General features: G+C 37.3%; 1 protein-coding gene across 2 annotated transcripts; it reads left to right on the top strand.

Moving 5' to 3' along the window:
• The first annotated feature begins 10,991 nt into the window (after positions 1 to 10,991).
• LOC141607738 (uncharacterized) lies at positions 10,992 to 26,247 on the top strand. 2 transcript variants are annotated; one of them, XM_074427094.1, is made up of 23 exons: positions 10,992 to 11,196; positions 13,009 to 13,295; positions 13,809 to 13,877; positions 13,960 to 14,097; positions 14,223 to 14,340; positions 15,034 to 15,116; positions 15,302 to 15,397; positions 16,153 to 16,321; positions 16,950 to 17,092; positions 17,207 to 17,293; positions 17,380 to 17,565; positions 18,250 to 18,417; positions 18,944 to 19,064; positions 19,155 to 19,224; positions 20,851 to 20,938; positions 21,021 to 21,141; positions 21,487 to 21,680; positions 21,803 to 21,911; positions 22,234 to 22,389; positions 23,300 to 23,402; positions 24,589 to 24,762; positions 25,187 to 25,332; positions 25,939 to 26,247. In XM_074427094.1, the coding sequence occupies exons 2-23, from the start codon at positions 13,053 to 13,055 to the stop codon at positions 26,127 to 26,129; spliced, it is 2,973 nt and encodes a 990-aa protein (XP_074283195.1). In that variant the 5' UTR covers positions 10,992 to 11,196; positions 13,009 to 13,052; the 3' UTR covers positions 26,130 to 26,247. The 2 variants fall into 2 exon arrangements, with proteins under 2 accessions (XP_074283195.1, XP_074283192.1); XM_074427091.1 differs by having other exon boundaries at positions 10,997 to 11,196; positions 13,016 to 13,295.
• The last annotated feature ends 534 nt before the right edge of the window (positions 26,248 to 26,781 follow it).

Below are 26,781 nucleotides of genomic sequence, written 5' to 3'. Positions count from 1 at the left end.
TAGACCGATGACAGCGTTGATGAGGAAAGAGAACGGGTTTCGTTGGGATGAGAGTTGTGAGACGGCGTTCCAAACATTAAAGGAGCGTTTGACCACAGCTCCTGTCCTCGCATTACCTGAAGGGAGCGAGAATTTCGAGGTTTATACGGATGCTTCGAAGAATGGGCTGGGATGTGTGTTGATGCAGAATGGTAAAGTGATTGCCTATGCTTCTAGACAGTTGAAGCCTTATGAGGAGAACTACCCTACTCATGATCTGGAGTTGGGTGCAGTGGTGTTTGCTCTCAAGATTTGGAGACATTACCTTTATGGAGCAATCTTTAAGGTATTTTTCTGATCACAAGAGTCTCAAGTACATCTTCACGCAGAAGGAGTTGAACATGAGACAGAGGAGGTGGATGGAGTTGATTGGCGACTACGACATGGAAATCATCTACCATGAAGGGAAGGCCAATGTTTGTTACCGATGCTTTGAGTAGGAAGAGTGTACATTCCTTGTGTACTGCTCTATCTTTGATGAGGTGAGGATGAGGTAGCTAGCTTTGGGATACATATGATGCGAAAGGAGATGCCATGGGTGATATGACAAAGACATCCGGAGTTTTATGATGATATTCGGGATAAGCGGGCTTTGGATCCTAAGATAGTGGAGTGGAGAGCTGGAGTAGAGAAAGGGACAAAGTGTCTCGGTTTTCTATTCATACAGATGGTAGTTTGAGGTTTGATGGTAGGTGGTGTGTTCCTAACGATGAGGAGTTGAAAAAGACGATCATGACAGAGGCGCATTGCACACCATATTCAGTTCATCCAGGTGGAGACAAGTTATACAAGGATTTGAAGAAAACGTTTTGGTGGCCTGGGATGAAGAAAGAGACAGTGAGTTTGTGTCCGTTGTTTGACATGCCGAGAGAGTTAAAGGGGAACAGAGAAGACCACAAGGTAAGATTCGGTCTTTAGAGGTGCCTGAGTGGAAGTGGGAATCCATTTCCATGGATTTCATTGTGGGTTTGCCTAAGAGTCAACAAGGTAACAACATGATTTGGGTGATAGTGGATCGTCGACCAAGTCATCTCACTTTGTTCCAATGAAAGATACATGGACTAAGGCACAATTGGCTATGGCCTATCGAAAGAACGTGCTTAAGTTACATGGAGTCCCTAAGGACATAGTGTCTGACAGAGATGCGAGGTTTATATCGAGGTTTTGGAAAGAGTTGCAGGAATCGTTGGGAACAACTTTGAAGATGAGTACAGCATTTCATCCTGCGACAGACAGGCGGATCGAGAGAACAATCAAGACTCTTGAGGATATGTTGCGAGCTTGTGTGATGGATTTGGTGGTAGCTGGGAGCAGAGGTTGGACTTGATAGAGTTTTCTTACAACAACAGCTATCACACCAGTATTGGTATGGCACCGTTTGAGGCTTTGTATGGGAGGAGATGTAGGAGTCCAATCTGTTGGGACGACAAAGGATCTTTGAGGCGAGTGGTTTTAGGACCAGAGATGGTGCATGAGATGGTGGAACAGATTAAGATGATCAGGGAACGGATGAGAGCAGCCCAGGATCGACAAAAGAGTTATGCAGACCTACATCGTCGGGACATAGAGTTTCAAGTTGGGGACAAGGTTCTTCTGAAAGTGTCTCCGATGCGTGGAGTTATGAGATTTGGGAATAAAGGCAAGCTAAGTCAGAAGTTTATAGGGCCTTATGAGATCTTAGAGCGAGTTGGGGAAGTTGCTTATCGTTTGGCTTTACCAGCTGCGTTGGAGAGAGTGCATAATGTGTTTCATGTGTCGCAGCTGCGGAAGTATGTGAGTGACCCGTCACATGTGTTGGAGGCAGAGAGCTTAGAGCTAGATGAGTCTTTATCATACCTTGAGGTGCCTAAGCAGATTCTAGACCGAAAGGTTAGAAAGACTAGGAGTGGTGAGACAGTTTTGCTTAAGATCCTTTGGTCTAACCACAAGACCGAGGAAGCTACATGGGAGCCAGAGGAAGCTATGAAAGAGCGTTACCCTTTCCTTTTTGATCAGGTATGTATGGTTACGAGGACGTAACCTTGTTTCTTTTAGGGGGGTAGGAGATGATCGCGAGCAGTTTTAAGAGTTTTATACCCCGTTTATATGTTGTGTCGGTATGTTTGTCGGGATGAGTTAGGGTAGTATCATGTTTTATGTTGAATTTTGTTTGACCTTCGAGTCGGTAAGCTTATGGGAGTACCTTTGTTTAGTGGTGGTTTGAACTTCGGGGACGAAGTTCCTTTTAAGGAGGGAAGACTGTAATACTCCGTATTTATAAGTCTTGGGGTACTCTATCGAGTAGCCCTTACTCTGTCGAGTAAGGGTAAGTTGCGAAATAAAATAGTTTCTGACCTGTTGGGTACTCGATCGAGTAGCTGGGGTACTCGATCGAGTGTCCGGTTTTACGGGGAGTTTTCTCGGGTTTTGTTAATTATGCGATTAAGGTATTTAAACATAGTCGTCATTGTTTTAAATCACTTTTACAAAACCTAAAACCCTGTTTAAGAGAGAAAGCAACCAGTTCATCTTCCTAATCGCATTCTTAGCAATTCCCGGAGTTCAGACGGTCGGTTCTTGTCGTTATTCGTGTTGTTGAGTTCCTTGCGTCGAGGGTAAGCTTTTAATATAATTTTTATAATGTTTTGTTAAGTTTGGTTAAACCCTAATTTAGAGATTGGGGGTTTTGTGTGTAGTATGTGATGTGTAGCCTCTATGTGTTATATGATAGGAGGAGGATTCGTAGAAGAGGCTTTTGACTCAAATTTGTTGATACCGTCATGCATTTGTGCTTTTCGGGTAGGATTTCCTACTCGGTATTAGTCCCATAATGGGATATTGGTGATGTTCTGTATTTGGTTGTTTGATATGATGATTATCTTGTGTTTGTGGTTGTGATTGTTGTTGATGGTTCTCGAGATGCGTTCTCGGTTGAGTGGGGTCACTTGCGGGAGTGACTTCACGCCCTAGTTTCGCCCTTCGTGGAACCCGCCACGGAAGGGGATGTGCACATTAATGGGACGGGGTTATCGCTCGGTATGATGAGCGGGGCTTAGGTGGGAACGGCTGCGGTCCCCACTGGTTGGGTGGTCCGGTGGACGATCGATATTGAGATGATGGGAATTGGTTGGTGGTGTGTGTGCGTGTGTGTGATTCAGGTCTGTCTGTTTATCTTATTATTGTTGTCTATATTGATTGTGTGATTAGTATCGACCCGGTGTTGTTTTGTAAACTGCGGTGATCCATTCGGGGATGGTGAGCAGATATTGAGCAGGTATTGAGATGAGTAGTCTTTGGGATATTTGGGATGCCACGACATGTTGATAGGAGTCTTCCATTTGTAGCCTTTAGTTTATTTACATTTTGATTAGACAGTCAGTTTGAATAATGTATCGTACTTTGGTTTGGTTTTGAGGATTGTATTTATTCATTAAACTATTTATAATAAACGTTGTTTCTTTATTGTTGTTTGATTATCATTGCCTCGGGTAACCGAGATGGTAATGTCTTCATACCTGAGTGGTCCTGGTAAGGCACTTGGAGTATGGGGGTGTTACAGCAACATTAATCACCAATTTCAACAACAGCATCCACATCTAATAATAAGATCAAGAAAATAAGACAACACCACCAGAATGCATACTGCATATCTACAGGATTTACCATGCCATGCAAATTTGGGAATCTTTAACAATGACCATTGCTTCTATTGGCTTTTTAAAGCTACCAAAAGTTAAAGACAACATATATACACTTCAGCAACACATCTCAAACTTGCTATAAATTCAAAAAAGAAGCATCCCATTAGCTCCCCACAACTCACAAATAAACCATCAAATTGGGATATTTATAGGCATTCAAATGTAAAAAATTGAATAAAGTAGACAAGCACATGGTTTAAGTATCTTTTGTCAACTAATTGACAAAAATTATAGTGTATAACACTCTACTCAACCGGCCCATGTGACTCTTTTTGTGTCCATTTTGACTTTCGACATTTGTCCCACAAATGCTTATAAGACTTATATTTAATTATCTTATATAATTAAATATTAATTTGATCATTTAACACTTAAATAATACAAATTAGTGAATAATATCCACTTAACTTTTACGTGGCAATATACCCAATTTAGCTAAATTTACAACTTATTGTAAATATAATTAGCTAATCACCTCCGCCTCAAAATACATGTATATACACCATATTAATATATTAAATTAACTATTAATTACTATATTCCTTCTCCCATTTATTAATCAATTATCATATGATTGAATAAAAAATTCCTTTCACCCGAGTTCTTAACTCGTCATCAAAATATAATTCACTTGACTTATAAAAGTCAATACACATAAGGGACTAATTAATTATATCTCATAAATAATTAGTCTATCTATTAGGGTTACGTCCTATAGGTGTGACTGTAAGGGATCAGCTGACCACCGCCGTCATACGACAGTAACGCCAAATCCTAGTTGGCCAATCGTTACCGATGTACGATGATCAGCTGACAAATAAAATATTATTTCCTTGATATTCTTTTTACGAGATTTATTATGTAGACGCACTATTGAGGAGGACACTACTCCAACAATACGAACATATAAATTAAACATAACAAGCTACACTATATCCACTTTATATCTTCACTCCATTTCCATATACTCCGCATCATAATACTTCACCTTTTATAAGCATACATACATTCACTATGCGCACACAAATACATAGACCACACATACACATAACGAACCCCTTGACACACCCCGTAGTGACCGGTTCGAAGTTGTGAGGGTAACATTGTGGTTTTAGGACGTCTCTCAAAGCTTTGCGGTAGCTCCAAACAATCCTACCCGGGTTTATTTTATTAGACGCTCTATGTTCATTTTGTTCATTGGTTTTAGGATCCAAAATCGTCGCTCTGATACCACTTTGTAACACACTATACACCAAGGCGCCTTATCAAGACCACCTTAGCATATCAAGGTGCTACCATCTCGGTTGCCCGAGATAAAATTTATCAAATAGACCATCAAATATAATTTATTAAGAGTACAAAACTGTTTAATCAAAATACAACTCAAAGTTAAACCAAAACTATAACAAATCCAAAACAACCAAAAGAACTAAAGTTCAAGTGACAGTGAAAGCTAGCTAAACGAACGATGATGACACGACACCATCAATGACTCGCAAGCTACATCCACAGCCATTACCTTCTAAACCAACTGTTCATCATCCCCGAATGGATCACCACAGTTTTTTAAACAATAAACGGAGTCAGTCAACTGCATAACCAAAATAAGAAATCATAGATGCACAAACCAATACACAATTCAATTCAAACTGTAGTAACCATCCTCCAAACTCCAATAGTACCAGTAACCGACTACACACCGAAGCGTGTAGCCCTGCCAGGTTCCCATCGCAACGGGAAACCCACATCGCTAGTGGGGGACCGCAGCCTTGCCCACTTAAGGCCCGATCATCGTAACGAGTGAACCCAGATCATTAATATGCACATCCCCCTTATGACGGGAGCCACAAGAGGCGAACATGGGGTTAGAACCATCTCCCGAACATGGTCCCATAACAACAATACAAATCAAAATTTCAACTCAACCAATCTCAATCCAACGCAGCATATTAATCAATCAATCACAAACAATCTCAAATCAATTACGTAATCAACTGGGTAGGGAAACCCTACCTTATCGTAATCCGTTATATCGTAGCCAATCATACAAATGCACAACGAGTAACACATCGTCACCTACAACAACGATAATCAACAACACATACGATGACCAAACACCTTAAACCCCCAAATTAACCCAATCTAGGGTTTGCATAACCCCTAATGACAACCACAAACTGATTAAGAAAACGTTAGATACTTACCAACGGAATCGATACGGAAAACGAGATACAAGGACTCACGATCGATCAACCCTTGCTTGGAGATGATGAAGATGATTAGAGAATGTGTACGTCGTTTAGGTTTAAAGTGAAAAAGTGATTTAGAAAACTGACGAAAGCCTTTTATGCTCTCTAATCATTTTAATCAAGACCGCGGAAAACTAACCCGTCAGATCGGGTACTCGGTACTCGGCTGAGTGCGACCTACTCGGCCGAGTTCCTCACAACTTGGCCGAGTGCACTCAAAACAGTAGCCTAATTAAAAGCACTCGACAACTTACTTGACCGAGTATGGACTACTCGACCAAGTAAGCTAGGACCAGAAAACCGTAGTATCATATAACCTATGATAACCTCTAAGCTATGAGACCCAGACATAAAATATGTGATTCATCTAAAGTGAATCTATCTAAATTATAATTAATTTAACTCGAGACTCATTTTCCATATTAGTTATGGTTCCCAAAAAAAATTATTATTTAAGAATTACATAGTCCTCACAAATGTTAAAAAGTAGGATAATTCCAATGAATCAAAGGTAGTAACATTCGTAAGTGTTAGTGAGTTGGAAAATCATGAAAATGGTGTTATTTGACAAATTAGAATTGTCTGAATTTCGTATGGTAAGGAGTAAAGTTGGTTATTGATACTCACCGAGTGAACTACTTAAAAACAAATATATGTATTCATTTATTTACCCTTTATTATTTATGAGAAGTATTAGTCAAAAGTAAACAAATTATTAAAACTGATAAAATATATACTGTAACTATATAAATAAATAATAAATGAAGGTATAAATTCAACAATTTTAACCAAAACTAAAATTAAAAAAAATCTAAAAAATTAAAAGTTGACGGATAATAATTCATAAATTAAATAAGGGTTTTTCTACATGGTACCCTTGTATTTCTTTGAATTCTACGTGGTAACCCTCACTTTTCAAAAAATCAATGGTACCCCTAAACTTAATGAAAACATCTTAAAATACTCAAAATCCTCTAATCCGCCTCTTTTACTGCTCGTTTGGTTCATATAGAAAATGAAATCCTGTGGTAGTTTGAAACTCACCGGATTTCAATTCTCATATGCAATTCACATGAAATGGCAAAAACGTGCGTATTTGGTTGTCTTGGACAAGTTTTTTTTTCCCATGAATTAAATTCTCATGGTTTGTTTGGTTGAGTAATTCACCTGATTTTAATTTTTTTTTCTTGAAGAAACCTAACTCGAGTTTACACTATATAACTCAAATCAGCTTTGGCAAAGCAAACAATACTCGGCGAAAAATCCTCCGACCAAGACCGCCGACCTATAGTCCATGGATCTAAATGTGCAAGTTCGTGAGCAACTCTATTTAAACTTCTAAGACCAAAAGAAAAACTACAGGACTCAAACAGCACACAAAGCGAATATATATTCTCATAGATAAGATAAATGTCACTTCTTCCTCTCTTGCCATTCTTAATATCCGTCACCACATTTAAGCAATCGCTTTACACTAGCACCCTCTTATTTCCACGTCGAACAACAGCTTCCAATCCGACCAAAATTGCTATTGTTTCCGCTTCCTTTGCCTCCATAGATCGCCTGTCTCGGACAACCTCACACCATTCGATCGCTCCCTCCTCGTTTCGACAAACTGCCCCCTAACTAACACTTATCCCCTCCATAATACCAACGTCAACATTAATATTCCTCACCCCAGACCCAGGCAGAATCCACCACTCATCAGCCACGCAAACGCTAGCATCCTCACTACTCATCCCAACTCTCGCCGTCTCATCCCTCATTTCAGGCATGAGCTTTCTCGTCCGCTTTACTATCCAATCCTCCCTTCACTCTCCATCCTAAAAATCAGCCTTATTACGACGCTCCCAAATCGCCCAACGGCCAATCATGAACTTAGCACACTCCCAAGCACCTATCCTATTAATCATCATCTCCACCCATTCTCTCACCCGTCCTCCACCTCCATACGGCCCCACCGCCACACCCAGTTCATCTCACACACACTCGATCCACCCACAATCCCGCACTACATGAAGACAACTCTCCACATAAGAATGACATTTCAGACAGCCGTCATCAATCTCACGCACTCTTTTTACAATGTTTCTCTTAGTCGTAATTGTTTCATTACAAAATTGTCAAAAAAACACTTTTATTCGTGGAATAAACGGTGTCATCCAGATCTTTTTCCATAAACACTACTCACTACCCATATTCGACTGACCAGCTACATCCTCACTATCGGACATTAACAAATGGTAAGTCGTCCTGACCGTGTATTCTCCATTCTTATCCGGATCCCATCACCATGAATCCCTACGCGGAGAAGAACTTAGTTGTATATTTAGAACCCTCTCACTCTCAAAAGGCAAGAGCACTGACTCCACCAATTCCGTATCCCAAGCATTCTCATTTTTTCTAATAAAATCACTAACTCTCAACTCCTCATTCAAACCCCTTGGTGAAATAATTTGCCGAGTTTGCGTACCAGGAACCCATGGATCGCTCCAAACTCGAGTTTCCTTACCATCCCCAATCCTCTTACAAATGCCCAGGTCTAACACATGTCGAGCTTCCCAAATGCTTCGCCAAGTGAAACTTGGATTCACGCCAATTGCCGACTCAAGAAAGCTTGTATTAGGGAAATACTTACCTTTCAAAAGACGAACCATCCGGCTGTCCGAGTTAGTCAAAAGCCGCCACCCCTCTTTCTCAAGTAAAGCAAGATTAAACTTTTCAAAATCACGGAATCCAAGCCCTCCACGATCCTTCGGTCAGCACAATTTGCTCCACGCCACCTAAGGAATTTTCCGCTTACCATTCTTCACACTCCACCAGAAACTCAACACCAAAGACCGCATCTCATCACAAAAGGTAACTGGCGGAAGCTTAAACACACTCATGGCATATGTGGGAATTGATTGGGCAACAACCTTTATCAATACTTCTTTCCCGCCTTACTAAGTAAAAGCCCCCGCCATCCTTGCAATTTCTTACTTAAGTTATCACGCACTATTGATGTAAGCACCTCTTCGAATGACTCACCACAGTTGGTAGCCCAAGATACTTTTTCTGAACCTCCAGAGCCCGTACTCCTAAGCACCCAAGAACTGATTGTCTAAGAGTTGATCTAGTACCCTTACTGAACGAGACAGTAGTCTTATCAAAATTTATCATCTGACCTGAAGCAAGCTCATATTGTCGCAAAATCTCCTTTATGGTAGTAGCCTCTGCGACATTAGCTTTTACAAAGAACACACTGTCATCAGCAAACAGTAAGTGGGATATGCTTAGAACTGTCGGAGCTACTCTAATTCCGTGCAAAGACCCATTTTCCACCGCGCTTCTCATAAGACTCGAGAGTACCTCCGCACATAATATAAACAAATAAGGGGATAACGGATCACCTTGACGCAAACCTCATTCTGGGACAAACGAATTAGTCGATTTCCCATTTATTAGCACAAAATAGCTAAATATCCCTCTATAATATTATTAACCATTTAACATCTAATTTTTCAAAGGGTAAATGAGTAAATTTGACGGACATAAGATGGAGAACTTTTCAATTACCTAGAGGGGCTAGGTAAATTAAACTCTTAGAGTTGGAAACTCTCAGGAGTTCTGAATTCCCCCATCTTGCAATATTTTGGGTAACCAAATGAGTTTCAAAAAACTCAATTCATGGTATTTTAGAACTCCCATTAATTGAGTTTCATGGTATTTTAGAACTCCCATTAATTGAGTGGGCAACCAAACAAGTTTACTGTTTCAAAAAACTCAATTCATGGTATTTTAGAACTCCCATTAATTGAGTTTCATGGTATTTTAGAACTTCCATTAATTGAGTGGGCAACCAAACAAGTTTACTGTTTGTGTATTTTTGATTGATTTTTTTGCAATAATTTGTTATGCCATATAAATAGCGTTTACTCAATCGTAAACATATTTTCTTTACAAATTTTAATTGTTTAAAAACTTAACTAGTGTAAAACCCGTGCATAAATGCACGGTTTTTTTAGTTCGGTATGTTAGAGAGCTTAACAAATAAAGATGATAAATTTAAAGCGAAATTAAATATTTACACACTATGGATATATAAGAGATATTAAGTTAAAGTGGAAGAATATATATTCATGGTTAAGTTTGGATGTAGTATTAGAAGCTAAAACTCTTTGTGAATATCTTTATAAACAATGCCAATTAAAATTACGTAAAACATTTAGCAGAGAAATATGAATTTTCATATTTATAAAATTTAGATTAAATATATTACAAAACGATCTATACAAAATATTATTAATTACGGAGTAGCGATTTGCTGTACTGCAATCATGTTTCATATGTAGACTAATAAATGATATAATATTAACATCATATAAATCAGATGTAAGACTCAACTTTTAAAATAATAACAAATTGACAATAAATAGAGCCCAACTCCTTACTAAAATAGTTGAGCGGGAAAACTTAGAGTAAGACTTATTCTTTTAGTTCAGGGAGATGAGAAAAAAAATGAACTTGAAAATTAATCAAGAGAATTGAGTGAAATCATGAAATGTGTATTATATTGTTTTAACACAAAATTATTGATTTCAATTTATACATTTTATCAAATAATTTTCTTGAATTTTTTTGTTGTGAAACTAATAATTTTTTTATAATTTTTTTTTATACAGGGTAATTATATGTTAAGTCATCCTCTAATATATAATAATAACATTAATAAAAAATTTAGGAATTTAGAATTTTTAGATTTATAAAAGTTTTGTTTTATTTTAATTAAATGATTATAATTCAGATTTAGAAAAGATTATATAATAATTAAAATATTATATAAAAAGAAAAAAAAGTAATGAAAGAAAGACTTGTTTCCATATTTAGCGAGATTTTCTTGAAGGGAAATTTTTTTGAAAATTTTTATTCTCTTAATATATATAGGAGAACTTTAGTAATTTAAAAAGAACATTTTACTAAATTTAGGGTACAATCAATATTTTTAAAGACCTTTAAAATATCACATAAAATTAGAAAAAACACCGGTAGTTATTAATAAACTAAAACGAATAAAATAATAAAAAATGGGGGACAAAAATGAATTCACTACCAGTGACAACTCCATTGTCCGCTTCAGTTTCTCCTCCTCCATTGTCATCGCACATACTCCATCATCATCATCATCATCAACAACAACAACAACAACAACTTCATAATCTACCATCATCATCATCTTCATATTTCAGGTTTGATTTCTGATTTAGGTATATTTGATTGGATAATATGTCAACCTTTTGAATTTTATCAGGTTGATCTCTTCACAGTTAGTTCGCTTGTTCAATTGAATATGCATTTGAGCTGATTTTGTACTTCATTTGTTCTATAAAATCAGGTTTACAAGTGTTAATTTGATTTTATCTGGCATTATGTTTTGTTTTGGTTAGCTCCACACTCGAGTTTATATCAAAATCTAAGCAAGTCAAGTTCAAATTTTAAGTTAATTGCAAGTTCTTGTCTAAAGCGGTCTTACACAAAATGATCGTAAAATAGGTTAATGTATGAAGTACTCCCTCTGTCATTTGTTTATCTTTGGTTTTGGCATAAAAACCAAGGAGGGTTGCTATTGAGTGACAAGTGGACAAAGGTTATGTGCATGATCAAATTACCCTTAAAATATATTCCCAGTATAGAAAGGTAAACAAATGAATGAGACACCAGTAAATGGAATAGGTAAACAAATGACCGGAACGGAGGGAGTAACTAACTTTCATTTAAATGAGTCCAGATGTTTGTATGAAATGGATCCATTTTGCACAATGATTGTGTGAGGGCGTGGCGCTGTCTTAGGTCACAATTTTTTTTAGTAGTCAAAGTTTTCTCATTGTAAAAAGAGAGACAATTAAAGGGATAAACTAAGTAAATGGTAGTGTTTATGTGAAAACTGCTCGTATTCTTAGTTTAAAAAAGCGCGCCTAAGGTGCGGCTCGGATGAGGCACTAGCCAAAATGCCTGGGTGCATTTTAGGTGCGCCTTTTAGACAAGGCTCACCTAGCAAGGGTTACTAGTACGCACTTTCCATATCTTTTCCCGTTATTTCTCACTTTACTCGTTGATATGTTAGCCAACTTTAAAACTCCTAAAAAGGCTATTGTTGCCCAAGATTTTATAAGGAATTATAAATTTGTTATCAAAAATAGGGCGCCTCGCGTCAAAAAAGCGTGTGCCATGTTGGCGTTAGGGGAGTGTGAAAAGAGTTCCCATTGTGACTTGTAAATGTCTAACATTGATAAAACAATAACAAAGTTTGCTACTTAACCAATTTGGTATGGAGCCTTTGTTGGCCATACGCCATGTTCTTTTAAACTGAAACTCTCGAACCAAACTGAATTTAAGAACTGAAGTAAACTTATATGGCCTGAAGTTAACTGAACTGAACTGAAATTAAGTCCAAAAGAACGGGGCCTGTCTCCTTCTTGTGGGTGTGGCTGAGCTCGTTTGATGTGTAATTTCTCAGCAATTTAGTTTATGAAGCTTTTGGATGTCTGCCTGTATGGGGTTCTTTTCTCTATTTAGTCTGTTATACAGCGTATAAGTTTTATTGTGTCATGAAATCAGAAATTTCAGAATTGCTTATGGGTGGGGTTTGAATAATTTGGGTTCTAGGGCCTATCACATAGTGCAAGAATTAGAATTGTTTGGCATGGAACAAGACAGTTAAAGTAGGATGGTGGGGGATGTTTAGATACTAAGGTGATACATCTGAGTGATCTAGATCATCCATACGATGAACAATCTCTATTATTTATGGAGTACTATAATGTGTGATGCTAGCGGGTGACTTTTAAGGATTGGTTGGCCCTTATTTCACACATTAAGTATTCCTACAGGGCTACAGGCACTTAGCTTTTAGGCTGTTAATCTGTTGCAGAGTAAAAACAGTGGGTGCTGATAGACCACGTCTCTATTGATGGTCTGGTTGAAATTTCTGTTGAATGAAAGGTTAAAGATTATGAGATCATATAGCGGAGATATGCTTGAGTTGAAAAATTTGGTTTTAGTTTTCAGGATCAAGAGCATTAGAAGCAAAAGGCGCGCGCGTAGAATGGCATCCCTTGATTCTATGGGAGTGGGTGAGGATGTCTGTTCAGGGACTATGATTTATGAACCGATCATGGAAGATGGTGTCTATCGATTTGACTGCTCATCTGATGACAGAAACTCTGCCTTTCCTAGCATTTCATTTTTAAATCCTTCTGTTAGGGACACCCCTCTCATGATTGAAAAAGTTCCATCATTTATCCCTACTTTTGAGAGCACTCAAGGCCAGCAGATTGTTCAGCTTGAGGTTCACATTCCTTCACGAGCTTCATGTTTACATTAATAAAAGGAATATTTTTCTTTTAAATTTAAGATATTTTGACGTTTGTTGTGGACTTGTGGTCTGTAAATAAAAGGAATAACATTAGACATTCAAGTAGTTTTCACATCTCTTGTGCCTTTTCCTTGTGAATGAAAACAATTTTGGAGGCTATCAAACACATTTCAGTATCATCATAACTTTCTAAAGCTTTTTTTGTTTGTTGATCACTTATTGCTCTCCCTGGTTACTAATGCTACAATACTTCATTACTTCTCTTTTGCTACATGTGTGTCGGACACTCAAACATACCGACATGACACGATACGACCCATCAACACTTCATTTTGGCCAAAACATGAAAACTTGATCACAAAATAGCCGTGTCTGACACTCAATGCCGTGTTGCGTCCGACACTTACGCCTGAGCCTGATTAACATAGATTCGACTATTCGAGTCATATAAGCGTTTTAAGGCCTAACTTTATTTATGTCTTACAGCTGCCCGTTGGTACTACTTTCTACGGAACCGGAGAAGTTAGTGGACAGCTTGAGAGAACAGGAAAAAGAGTATGACGCGTCTTGCCTGTAATTCGGTATTTCAGTATGCACTAAATTATCTTGCTCTTGTGAGTCATTTTGTTTGTCATAGGTGTTCACTTGGAACACAGATGCTTGGGGCTATGGGCCTAGTACAACGTCGCTATACCAGTCCCATCCGTGGGTTTTGGCCATTTTACCAAACGGGGAAGCATTGGGTGTGCTCGCTGATACGACACGGCGCTGTGAGGTAGGATGGCTGAGTATTTTTTTCTCGCCCTTTCTTATAAGACTCGGAATTTAGGACAAAAATGGACATAGTTAATGTCTGCTTTGTTGTAACTGTTAACATTTTTTTGCTTTTGTTTTGAGCAGATTGATTTACGGAAACAGTCAACCATAAAATTTGTTTCTGCATCGCCATACCCTGCTATCACATTTGGCCCATTTGCTTCCCCAACTGATGTTCTTGTCTCTTTATCTCACGCAGTTGGTAATTGCCATGTCATTTCATTGAGCAATCATTTTCTCTTTGATTATGTAGTTGACCTTCATATTTACTTAGTTGTATTTCATTCGCAGGCGTCTTTTGCTCATTGAGTCACTCAGAGAGCTAAAATAAACATCAATGATATAATTTTGATTCCTTGTACCTAATAATTGTTCAATTTAGCTATCAAAGAAGGCATAATGTATCTAATTGAAAATGACAAACTTTAAATAATGGATGTGCAGGACTAAGTGAATTTGATGGCAAGTGAGTGGCATTATGCCTATAGTTTAGTTTGTTAGGCTTCTGACTATACTGACTTTTGAATTATTGTGAACAAACTGTTCAGTTCCTTTTAAGTTTTTACCTCTGTTCACAGAGAGAGAAGAGGAAGAGAGAGAACTTTTGATCACACAATTAACCCCGCATTGCTCATTGAGGCACTAATCTTATTTACCTTCGCGATTGTGATATTACTGATGGAGACATTGTCTCTTGAAGGTCCCGTGACTCTATTTGGGTCCGTCGGTGCTTTTTTATTCGTTGTAGCCTTATTTGTGTTTAATCTTTCTTCTTTTAGATCTCATAAATGTAGTTAAGGATACAAATCTTAATTGCACTTTTCAACTCCATAACAGTTTTTTGCTGCAGCTTGGTTGTTTTGTCTATTTGATATCTTGTTACACTGATCGCCAGGAACTGTTTTCATGCCCCCAAAGTGGGCGTTGGGCTATCATCAATGCCGATGGAGCTATGCTTCTGACAAACGAGTTCTTGAGGTTAGTTATTCACTTATTCTTCATCTTCGAAAACCGACGCCTTGTTATCTTATCGTCTTCTATACCGAACTCATACATTTAAATCCATTGTTTGTTATATGAGATCACTTAACTTAGGTAACCACTGTTGTCTTGTCCACAGACTAACTTTTGTCGGATTTATATATGTCAAATGGAAACAACAGGTTGCTAGAACCTTTCGGGAAAAAGGTATACCTTGTGATGTTATTTGGATGGATATTGACTACATGGATGGTTTCCGTTGCTTCACTTTTGACCCTGTAAGTTGACTTGATTGATGATTCGTTAATTTTAATATATCTTCTAAGTTGCACCTTTGAGGTCGTTTAACTTTTATCTGGTAAGCTTAGTATGCTTTTTGTTGAGTATGATAATCATCATTATTGGTGGAGTAATGCTGCAATGGCGAGAGCTGAGGCATTGAAAAGCAAGATATAGACTGGAGGCCGAGTCATGCCATTTGCGAAAGTAATAGAATCTTGCTTAAGATGCTCTGGCTATACTTAGTCATGAAGATTAGTCTAGTCGCTAACTTTTCATTTCAACTCTCTTTGAGTAAGGTAATGTTCTCATTTCAACTCTCTCCGAGTTTAAGAAAGCCGGTCCCAAAGGAAATGACTTTAATAGATGTGAACAGAACAAACTGAATTTATAAAAATTGAAGTTACTATATTACACTAATGTCGTCAGATTTTAAATGTGAAAATGAAAATTCAAAGCCCAGCTCCTTGTTCCCAAGGTCTTTTATCGGGGGTAATTTATAAGAAAAAGCAGTATATTTGTTCACTTTTTGGAAATTTCAGTTTTCTATCTGGGTCTTATTCATGTTTGATACTCCGTAGTATTGTAATGTAATTATCCGAAGCTTGTGTAGTCTCTCACCAGTTTGTGCTGGACTGCTAGATGCTTTGACCACTTTCAAGTTTGGTTTGGCTTATCCCCTGGGAGCTTCATTATTTATTAAAAAATATCTCTGGCTTAACATAAAATCTTCTTGTCTAAAAAACTTGTACAGGAGCGTTTTCCAGACCCACAATCTCTGGTGAATGATCTTCATCTAAGTGGTTTTAAGGCTATTTGGATGCTTGACCCAGGAATCAAACAAGAAAAAGGTTATTTTGTTTACGACAGTGGATCTGAAAATGACATCTGGGTTCAAACTGCTGACGGCAGACCTTTTGTTGGTAAGGTTTCACCTTTGTGTGTAAATAGCTCCTGAAATTTTCATCATCTAGATGTCAAGAAACCATCTCAACCAAGCTGATGGTTGGAGTTCCAAGATCGGTTTTATATTCTAACATGCCCCTTCACACGAATGCCCTTTGGGCTTGAAGTGCGGATGCAACTGTAGGCCGCCTCCCCATACCTGGTTCGAACCCGTGACCTTTTGGTCATACTGGCTCTGATACCATGTCAAAAAACCATCTCAACCAAAAGCTTTATATTCTAACACTAGAAGCTTTTGATCACCAACTTTTTAAAATGAATTTTTAATGAATGTGCAAAAAACGGCATTTCTGAACCCAATGAGGGTCCTGATGAGTGATGATCATGGCTGTCCATGAACCCACAAGTTGCTTAGTCTATCCCTTGAGCGTGGTTGTTTGATTGTTTCCATTCTAGAAATCATAGTAAACAGAATAAACTGCCCACAATAATTCAGATACTGAAAGCCCAAGTTCAGGGTTATTATGGTGCCATGCCTATTTCTAGCTGTTTGAATACTTACAAAAGTTACATAGCTCAATATGAAACTTCGTCCTTGATATTGAGGAGCTCAGTCGGCGTATTCATATGTATGCTCAATATTAGGTGATGTTTGGCCGGGGCCATGTGTTTTCCCTGATTATACGCGATCAAATGCTCGATCATGGTGGGCAAATTTGGTTAAGGACTTCCTATCTAATGGCGTTGATGGTATATGGAATGATATGAATGAACCAGCGGTCTTTAAGGTAACGTCTCCTGTTTTTTTCTCTTGCACTCAGCACATGCCACTCTTTTGGTTGCTTCTTTCCTCTTTTAAATTGGTAAATTGGATATATCTTTGTGTTTGTTGGCCTGTCCAGGTAGTGTCAAAAACAATGCCTGAGAGCAATATTCATGCTGGTGATCATGAGTTAGGGGGCTGCCAAAATCATTCTTTCTACCACAATGTATGTTTTTTTTCCTCTTCTGTCTAACCCTCGCCACATAGATGACACAAAATAACCTGTTCTTGACGTACTCTATCTCATTTTAGGTGTATGGAATGCTAATGGCAAGATCAACATATGAAGGCATGAAGGGAGCCAATAAAAATAAACGTCCATTTGTTCTTACTCGAGCTGGGTTTATGGGAAGCCAAAGGTATGCTGCAACATGGACAGGTGACAACCTTTCAACTTGGGAACATCTTCACATGAGTGCATCAATGGTACTTCAACTGGTAAGGACCTCTAAATAAGTTCCGTTCCTGTTATTTTCATATGTTTTTATTCCTTTATCAAGGATGGAACATGTGGCACATTCAAAATATTTGTATTTCGCCCCTTGTTTCTTTTTGTAGACGGACGCCAACTCTATTATATCTTTTCTGCACGGGCTTCACCCCCTTGGTGTCTCTTAATTAATATTATAATCTTACGTATAAAAAAAAATACATATGTTTTTTGAATTTTCAGTACTTCAGTTATATAAACTGTTAAATAATTGGAGATGCCATCAGTTCTGTGAAATCACACTGGGTACAACTGAATAGTTTATGCAACTAACAGAAAATGGCCAACATGAAGTAACGGTGCCAACTATTGCAGTGGTGGTGGTCATAACTATATGTTGGCCATTTTCTACATGTTTCATTTTATTTTGGAAAAAAAAAAAAAAATACCCTCATCAGTCATCATTGTCCATCCTTCCTCTCATGTGCACCTTTGTCACTTGAATTTCATACCCCCTTTTCATTTGAATTTTAGCACCCATCTGAACCTTTCCCTCCCTTATCCTGATCTCGAGATAGGGTGGACTGAGGATATTTATGCAATAAGAAAGACAGTTATAATTTGCTCTAAAATTTGTCAGAAAAGTTATGGGGTGGCTTACACTGTTTGTTTTTTGATAACGTTGGGTACAGAGCCTTAGTGGACAGCCCCTTTCAGGCCCAGATATTGGTGGATTTGCTGGTAATGCTACACCAAAACTGTTTGGAAGGTGGATGGGTATAGGTGCCATGTTTCCATTTTGTCGTGGGCATTCCGAGACAGACACTGTTGATCACGAACCTTGGTCATTCGGCGAAGAGGTATGTCGTATGTGATAGCAGGAGCTGTATTTGCCAGCATTTTATGTTTTGTATTAAGTATTAACTACATTATATTTTTACGTTCTAATATTGAATCAACTACAAAATGTAAGAGTAAGACAAACTAATGAGGTTCACATGTTATGCTTAAGGTCTTTTATCTTTAGGTATATCTTTTTAAAGTTAGAAAAATATGTTATCGATAACTTCGATAACTGTCTGAGTGGTCTAGAGTTGCCAATTGGCCAGCTTTATCCAGTCCCCTCTGTTTCAATGATTCAGTCTTCCACTACTCCTTTATGCACAGTTAGAAGCTTTTACAATTTTACGACAATATTATCCTAAAAGGGTGCATCAAGACTAAGAGGAGAGTGGAAAAATAGCATTTAAGAAATTATTGCTTTTCTTTTGCTGAACATGAAAACTAGTGTTAAATAACTTATTTACTCAAATGAAGGGTGTTTCCCAATGTTAATATCCTTCACCTAAAAGCTATGTTAATACTAACAGTGGCTTTATTCAACAGTGTGAAGAAGTTTGCCGTCTTGCTTTGAGGCGGCGTTATCAGCTAATGCCACACATATATACTTTGTTTTACTTGGCACATACAAGGGGCACCCCAGTTGCTTCACCCACGTTCTTTGCAGGTGATGTAATTGTTAATTGTTCACTATACTGATTGAGCCTAAGATCATGTGTTTTGGCATCTTCTTACTAAAAGCAGGTTGTGTTAACAGATCCAAAAGATCTACGTCTACTGACAGCTGAAAATTCCTTTCTGCTGGGACCACTTCTGATACAAGCAAGGTTCCTAACTAACTCTCTCGAGTGTGTTGTTATTATACAATCTTGACATAGTATATTTTAGTGTATATGTGATTGTGATGTTCGAAGAATATTATTGTCTCCTTCTACCTGTGATGTACTTTAAAGTCTGCCTTTCTTGAATCACCATACCTGGACACCTAATGTAAATACAAAATGGAGGATGAAACAATTACATTGTTTCTCAAGTTTTGTTTTCTCGATATAGTACGCTGGGAGTTAAACTTAACCATCGTTTAAATCAACATTTTTTTTTTACTTTGTGGCTGTAATATGTCTGGCTAGTCTAGAAAGCAACCAAAAGCTACCCCTGTATTCATGTTATATAGTCAAATATGTGACGCTTCATCTGGGCTTAAGTTTAGTTTGGATTAATGCCCAACTCCCACCTGTTCGATATCCCGTTCTAAATTCATACCTTTTGTATGTTTTATGGAGGATTAATGCCCACATTCACACCTAGGATTACTTGAATCTGTCCGAAACCAATTGAAAGAACAACATTTTACCGACATCAATATAACTATATTCAACAATGCGAGTATTAAAACATAAAAGTAATATCAGCGACTCAGCGAGGGTAAGAATATGCCTAATAATATTATTTGTAGTAGTAGTGAAAGTAACGATAGTAACAACGGGGGCTGTGAATGTGCCTAATAATAAGTTGATAAATTTTATCTTAGTCATAACTTACAACGTGTATTACAAATGGTAAATGGAATGAAAAGGCACCTCAACATTAAAAAGGTAAACTTAGCCACTTAGGTATGCCGAAAATGAGGTCGGAACAGCAAAACTACATATAATAATTAGATACACCATGCAACATCCCCTTATCCACTAAAAGAATAGGTGGATCTAGGGATTTTCCCGCTCAAATCACTATTCTACAAATTGGCCCTAATACTTATTGGATATTCTATATAAATATTGAGCTTTACATATATTTTGCAACTTACTTTTATGTGTCAATCTTTGTAGAAAAATGTATTCTACCAATTATTTTGGACTATCATAGAAATTAATTAATTTTTACCTCTTAATACTAATCACTAATAATTGTATATTATAATATTAAATTTAAAGTTTAATTGCTAAATGTTAATTTCTCTACTTTTTTACAATCTAAAAATACCGTGTATTTGCACGGGATCTAAACTAGTTAATTTACAAATTTAATAAATAGATTTAATTTCTAAAAATTAAAAACAATCCCGTGAATTTTCACAGGTGTTACACAAGTCTTCTTAACATTTCTCCAAAACTTTTTACAAAAAGCCAGTTTTGGCCAAAATAAGAGACCTTTTTCGACGAGTTTCCATCATGTATGGTCTTTCCGTCCTTACAAAAGTCAGTTTTGGGCAAAAATATAGATCTTTCATGACTTATATTTGTAAAAATGTTATATATTCGTCAAAGCTGGTTTTTAGTTGGAGGTTTGGGGGCAATGTCTAAGAAAGTGTGTTGAAAAAAATGTAACAAAGATAGGAGTTGCAAAAAAGTGCTTAGAAAAGGTACGGAGTATTAATTATCTTTAAATCTTCTTATTTTTGGCACTGTCACGAGGCTCTAATTCCTAACTTGCATAATTGCTTACATGTGCAGTACGTTGCAAAATTGTGGAATACATCAGATACCACATCTGCTTCCTAAAGGCATCTGGTTAAGCTTTGATTTTGATGATTCACATCCGGTAGTGACTGACATTACCTCTTATGTGCTGCAGAGTTGCTTCCTTATGCTAATTATGATTGTTTTCATCTATTTTATGATAGGACTTGCCTGCACTGTATCTACAAGGAGGGTCTATAATTCCCATGGCTCTTCCTCATCAACATGTTGGGGAAGCAAATCCAGCAGATGATGTAATTCTTCTTGTGGCATTAGACGAGCATGGTAAGTTATTGACATGAGCACTTCACCTTAAATACGAAAGCTCTAACTCACTCTTTTTTTCCTGAAGCTCTTGAGCTCAAACATTAAGCATGTGTAATAACTTTAAGCCTTTCCATAAAACTGCTATGTAATTTTTATCATCAGCTGCAAAATAATATGGAGTATGTAAGGGTACTATGGAATTTAACAAGTACAGCCACCGTCCAAGTTCCATGTATAGTCAAATTTTGTGTAGATGGTCTTTATTTTGCATGCATAGTGGAGGGTTGGGGGTAGTATACTTAACACATCCTTTTGGAGCTGTTGTTACCAACAGATGTATGACAGGCTTCTACAAAATTGCAGGGAGAGCTGAAGGTGTAAACTTTGAAGATGATGGCGACGGCTATGAATTCACTAAAGGGAATTATTTGTTAACAAATTACATTGCTCAACTCCACTCTTCCACTGTGACCATAAAAGTTTCTAAGACAGAAGGATCGTGGAAGAGGCCAAAGCGGCGTTTACATGTTCAGTTGTTGCTCGGTGGGGGTGCAAAGGTACATAGACTTGCTGGAATCGTGACAGTATCACAATTTGTGCCTGCAATTGCCATTTAAAAAATTTTGAAATCCTTCCCCTATAACATTGTTGATTCTCATTAGTCATTACCCTTCTGCAGATTGACTCGTGGGGAATGGATGGGGAAGATGTTCTAATAACAATGCCATCTGAACATGAGGTTTCTCAGCTGATATCCCAAAGTCAGAAGCAGTATTTTACTAGAATAGGTAACTTTGCAGATATGATTCTGTGACTAGGCATGGACTAAATGGTTCACAGTCATTCAAAATGTTTGCTTTAGCCACTTTTTTCCTTTTAACTGCTGCCCTCGCGTTTGCCACTTTTGTTGTCGTCTCTTATCTTAAGTTCACTTTTAAAAGTTAGAAATAGGAGTTGTTGAGTTTCTGAAAGTATGGCAACCTGACTGTCTAGACAGATGGTTGTTTATTTTATTATTTTTGTTGCACGATCTTCTCTCTTAAAATCCACGAGCTATCGAGCTGCTTCATGATTTATTTTGAGCTTACATTGGACAAATGTTCACTTCAGAAACTGCCAAAAGTATTCCAGAAGCTGAAGAGACCCCAGGAAAGAAGGGCACTGAACTTTCAAAGACTCCAATTGAATTAAAAAGTGGTGATTGGTGTCTTAAAGTGGTTCCTTGGATTGGTGGTAGAATTATAGCAATGGAGCATCAACCTACAGGTATGACTTGTGCTCTGTGCGGAAACTGCCCCTACAGTATTATGCAAGCATTCAACTCTAGTATGGTGGGCATCAACAGTACTCACTAAAACTCTTATTTAAAATCGACATGCCTTCTAATCTAGCAAATGAATTGTCTGTTATCTGCTAAATATATTCATGACATTGTGAGATGATGAGAGATTCTATGAGGATCATGCTTTCTTTATAATTTCATCAGCAGTTTGGTGATATACGTTTCTCTCAGTTGTCTGATAAAGAAAGTTTAGTGGCGTCTAATTGTCTCTGACCCACGTCCGAGATATACGGGCTTGCTTTATATGGTTTCACTCAGCTTTTGTTAACCAAATAACAACAACAACAACAACAACAACAACAACAACAACAACAACAACAACAACAACAACAACAACAACAACAACATCAGAGCCTTAATCCCAAAATGATTTGGGGTCGGCTGACATGAATCATCCTTTAGAACCGTCCATGAGTGAACGCACACCTCAAGAATGCGAAAAAATAGAAAAGAAAAAGTGAAAAAAAACGGGAGTGAAACATAATACAAAAGCCAGGTAAACTTATAGGTTTTAAAATCGAAGTCCGGATTTCTTTTATAAAAACTTAGAATTTAAATCGGGAATAAAGATTAAAACGATTTTGAGAACCGAAAGTGAACCAAGTATTTATATATAAGAAAGTTGTTGGTAAAAAGTTGTAATAAATCCGAAAAGAACAAATAAATTTTAAAAATTAAATAAAAACATTAAATATATCAAATAACGTCAAATACTAAAAAACCACATGTATCAATACAATAGAGTTTTCGTCCAATGTAAATGTCTAATTCCATGATTTAGATGTACTTCTGCTGTACATTTTTCAATACAGATTCACCTTGTTATTGTATCAGGAATACAATGGCTTCATAGCAGGGTTGAGATTAATGGCTATGAGGAGTACACTGGTGTAGAGTACAGATCTCCTGGATGTACCGAGGAATATGCTGTCATAGAGTGAGTGTTATTGTTATTGTTGAATGCTGATATGTTCTTATGAATTTAAAGTTACGGTACTTGTACTTTCATATGGTATATTTCTTCTTTCTTATTATTCTGTCCATCCTCATAAACTACATTTGTGATCTGTGTGGGCATGAGCTAGAATCATGTGTTACATGCTGGTTGCTTTAAATGCACAAAAGTAACATTAGTTATGTAATGTGCCTTACAAAGCAGATCAAGATGCCCTGGCATTTTTATAACCATACGAACATCACAGACAGCTAATATTCTGCAAATCTTTTAGTGTACAATATATTACACAACATTATTATAGTTGCTGATAAATTACTTGCCAAAAAAATGACATGCCTCCAAATTTGCATGAATTTGCAACTACAAAATAAGATTAACTCCCTCATAAAGTTGTGCGTATTTTTATCATTAATGTCTTTAACAAATAGTAGTATATTCGATGTTGGATGTATGCAACATTTTCCCCAACACCGAGAGCATGACATTCAATCTGGGCCGGAACGCCGCATCCCGCCCAAGTTATAAAGGTCTTGAAGGTTAGGTGACTGTATTTTGAGGCCTTATTGGCCGCATCCGGATGGTGCAAATGATATAAAGGCAAAGCATCGGATTTCAAGATAAAGTCTCAAACCATAATTTAATACCGTGACAGAGAAGATGCATCACAATACTAAAATTCTATCGGGAATTGTGTAGACCAAATTTAGATGTTCATTCTGTGAAAAGGGAAGTGCAAAGTATATTTACATTTTTGCTAGACCCTCAAAATCAAAGAACTTGCTTAGCATCTCATTATGTGTCATTTCATTGTTGATAGAGCTTCGTCTTGTATCTTGGTAATTTTTGTGTATTAATCATAGCCTAGCATTCAACCACCCATATATATGCTGATATGCCACTGGCGAGTTTGACTGAAGAGGAATGCATTGGAGTTCTGCATTATGCATTTATGTCTCCTATCAAGTATGCTATCGAAGCAGGGATCTGTTTTTTTGTGTTAGATGAATACTGGAGTAACAAGAATACTATGGTCATGGACTCGTGATAGGAGTTATGGCATGTGGTCTACAATTTCTGTGCAGGCATATACACTTATACAGCTTATATCTGCATCATTATATTTTCTACTTATTGATTATGCCATTTTTTTATCTTCATCTTGTAGGCGAGATCTTCAGCAAGCTGGAGAAGAAGAAGCTCTCAAACTGGAAGCAGATGTTGGTGGTGGAATAGTTCTGGAGAGAGATATTTCAATTCCTAGGGGTGAACAGAAGGTCGTGCGAATACAATCCAGCATCGTAGGCCGCAGCGTTGGTGCTGGCTCAGGAGGATTTTCAAGGTTTGTGAAATTGTGATGAGACAATGTTTCTATTTTTCTCAAATTTATACTTGGCTAAGAATTATTTGACTAGCAATCAGATTGTATATTCACTTGTACTCGTACAAACTCTACAATTTAATGCTTAAACCCCCTTCCTCTAAAATAATAGCAAGTATAATTTACAGCCCAAACTCAGGCACAAACTATCTGTAGCTCCGAGCTACTTACGTCACTTCACCGACCTATGCTGCCTTGGACTGTGTCACAGGAATCGTCTTTGATTTAGTTAAAGATAGTATTAGTGTGTGAATGATTTCCAACCAACTTAAAAATTATTCCAATAAGTCTCTTGCAAATAGTTTCTTGTGAAAATTGTATCCCTGATACCCCTTTTCCTATTTGTTCTCATCATTATAGTCTGATGATAATGACATATTTGCAGGCTTGTGTGCTTACGTGTTCACCCCACTTTTTCCCTCCTGCATCCTATGGAATCACTTGTAACATTCACAACAATTGATGGATCCAAACATGAGATCCGTCCTGATGCTGGTGAACAGTCTTATGAGGGCGACCAACTACCAAATGGTAAGTACTTCTTATGTAGTTAGTCTCGGCCAATAGTTTACGTTTCCTTTTTAGACATGTTTTGTGTAATGAAGAGTGGTTATGAGAGTACCTAGTCCACTTGTTACGTAAAAAAACAAACCAAAAGCAAACTTAGTTATCTGCAGCTGTAGCTGCAGCCTGCAGAGGGAGTACTACAGAGGGCTCTTATCTGTTGTTTAAATAGCTATGAAAATCATGGCTACCTTAACCTTCTGAACTTTCTTCAAAACTTGCAGTTCTGCCAAACTTGTTTACATGGAAAACTTTCTAGAAAACACTTCCTATATTACCCCTTTTCTACTTTGATGGTCCTTTTTGATCATTAGTTCTCTCCAAATATATGTGAAGGTACAATGTTCAAAATTTTCGCATTTGATTTATTAAAACTACTTTTTTTTTTTACCTTCTTAATAAGGTCGAAATTATTGTATGTAAATTAATGCTCAAAGTTGAGTACCAGAGTCAAAACGGTAATGTATAGTGTGGATGTGGACGGAGTAATTATTACTTGGCAGTTTGCTGGGCCAAGGTTTCAACTCCTAAGAGTTTCTTAACAGTGTTTCCTTATCCTTTGTGAATTTTCAGGGGAATGGATGCTTGTCGATAAATGTCTAGGTGTAAGCCTTGTTAATCGATTTGATGTCAAAGAGGTTTACAAGTGTGTGATCCATTGGGGAACCGGGACTGTGAATTTAGAGCTATGGTCCGAGCAAAGGCCTGTTTCTAAGCAATCACCTTTAACCATATCTCACGAGTACGAGGTGCAAATGATTTAGTATCCGAAGATGTTTTGTGAGATGGCCAGAGTGCACAATGCATGTTGATTACTTTGTGGCAATGTATTAGAATACGCTCCATGTTTTTAGTCTGATTCGAGTTGGAAAATATGCATGTGTGTAAATGAGTGTGTAAAAATAAGGAAACACCATGCATTTGGTCTGTGTAGGAACTAGGTAGTACTGTACTAGTGGGGTGGACTCAATTTTACATTTTATTTGGACAATTGGACGCATGCTTGTAATACACAAATTAACCTCATTCAATATTAAATAAAAAAAATGCAACACTTTATAGGTGGATGTGGCTTGAATATCGTCTCATTTAAGACTGTTTTATGGGTCTTTAGTGTGGAACAAATCCAACACACTACGTTAATGGGAAGATTTGGTTCCGTTTCACAATAATGACTTGTGTAAGAATAACTATTTCCTTCGTCCCGATCATTTGTTTACCTATTCTATTTTGGGTGTTTTAGTCAATTGTTTAACTTTCTACTTTGTAAATGTTTTTGATGAACAATTTGATATACTACACCCAATTTTGTCTACTTGTCATCAAATAATTGACCTCTCCTCTTTCCTTGGTCGACACTAAAGGTAAACAAATGACTAAGACGAAAGAGAGTAAATAACAAGTAAAAACTACTAT

The sequence above is a fragment of the Silene latifolia genome, chromosome 1 (assembly GCF_048544455.1).
Source record: "Silene latifolia isolate original U9 population chromosome 1, ASM4854445v1, whole genome shotgun sequence".
In the NCBI taxonomy this organism is placed as follows: Eukaryota; Viridiplantae; Streptophyta; class Magnoliopsida; order Caryophyllales; family Caryophyllaceae; genus Silene; species Silene latifolia.
Note: the sequence above shows the minus strand (reverse complement) of the source record. Positions and strands in the feature narration are given on the sequence as shown.

Coding starts and splice junctions, on each gene's coding strand:
- LOC141607738 (XM_074427091.1), top strand. CDS start 11,048: ATGAATTCACTACCAGTGACAACTCCATTGTCCGCTTCAGTTTCTCCT. Junction 13,878..13,959: donor TTGAGAGAACAGGAAAAAGA/GTATGACGCGTC, acceptor TGTTTGTCATAG/GTGTTCACTTGGAACACAGA. Junction 23,403..24,588: donor GAGGAATATGCTGTCATAGA/GTGAGTGTTATT, acceptor TTCATCTTGTAG/GCGAGATCTTCAGCAAGCTG.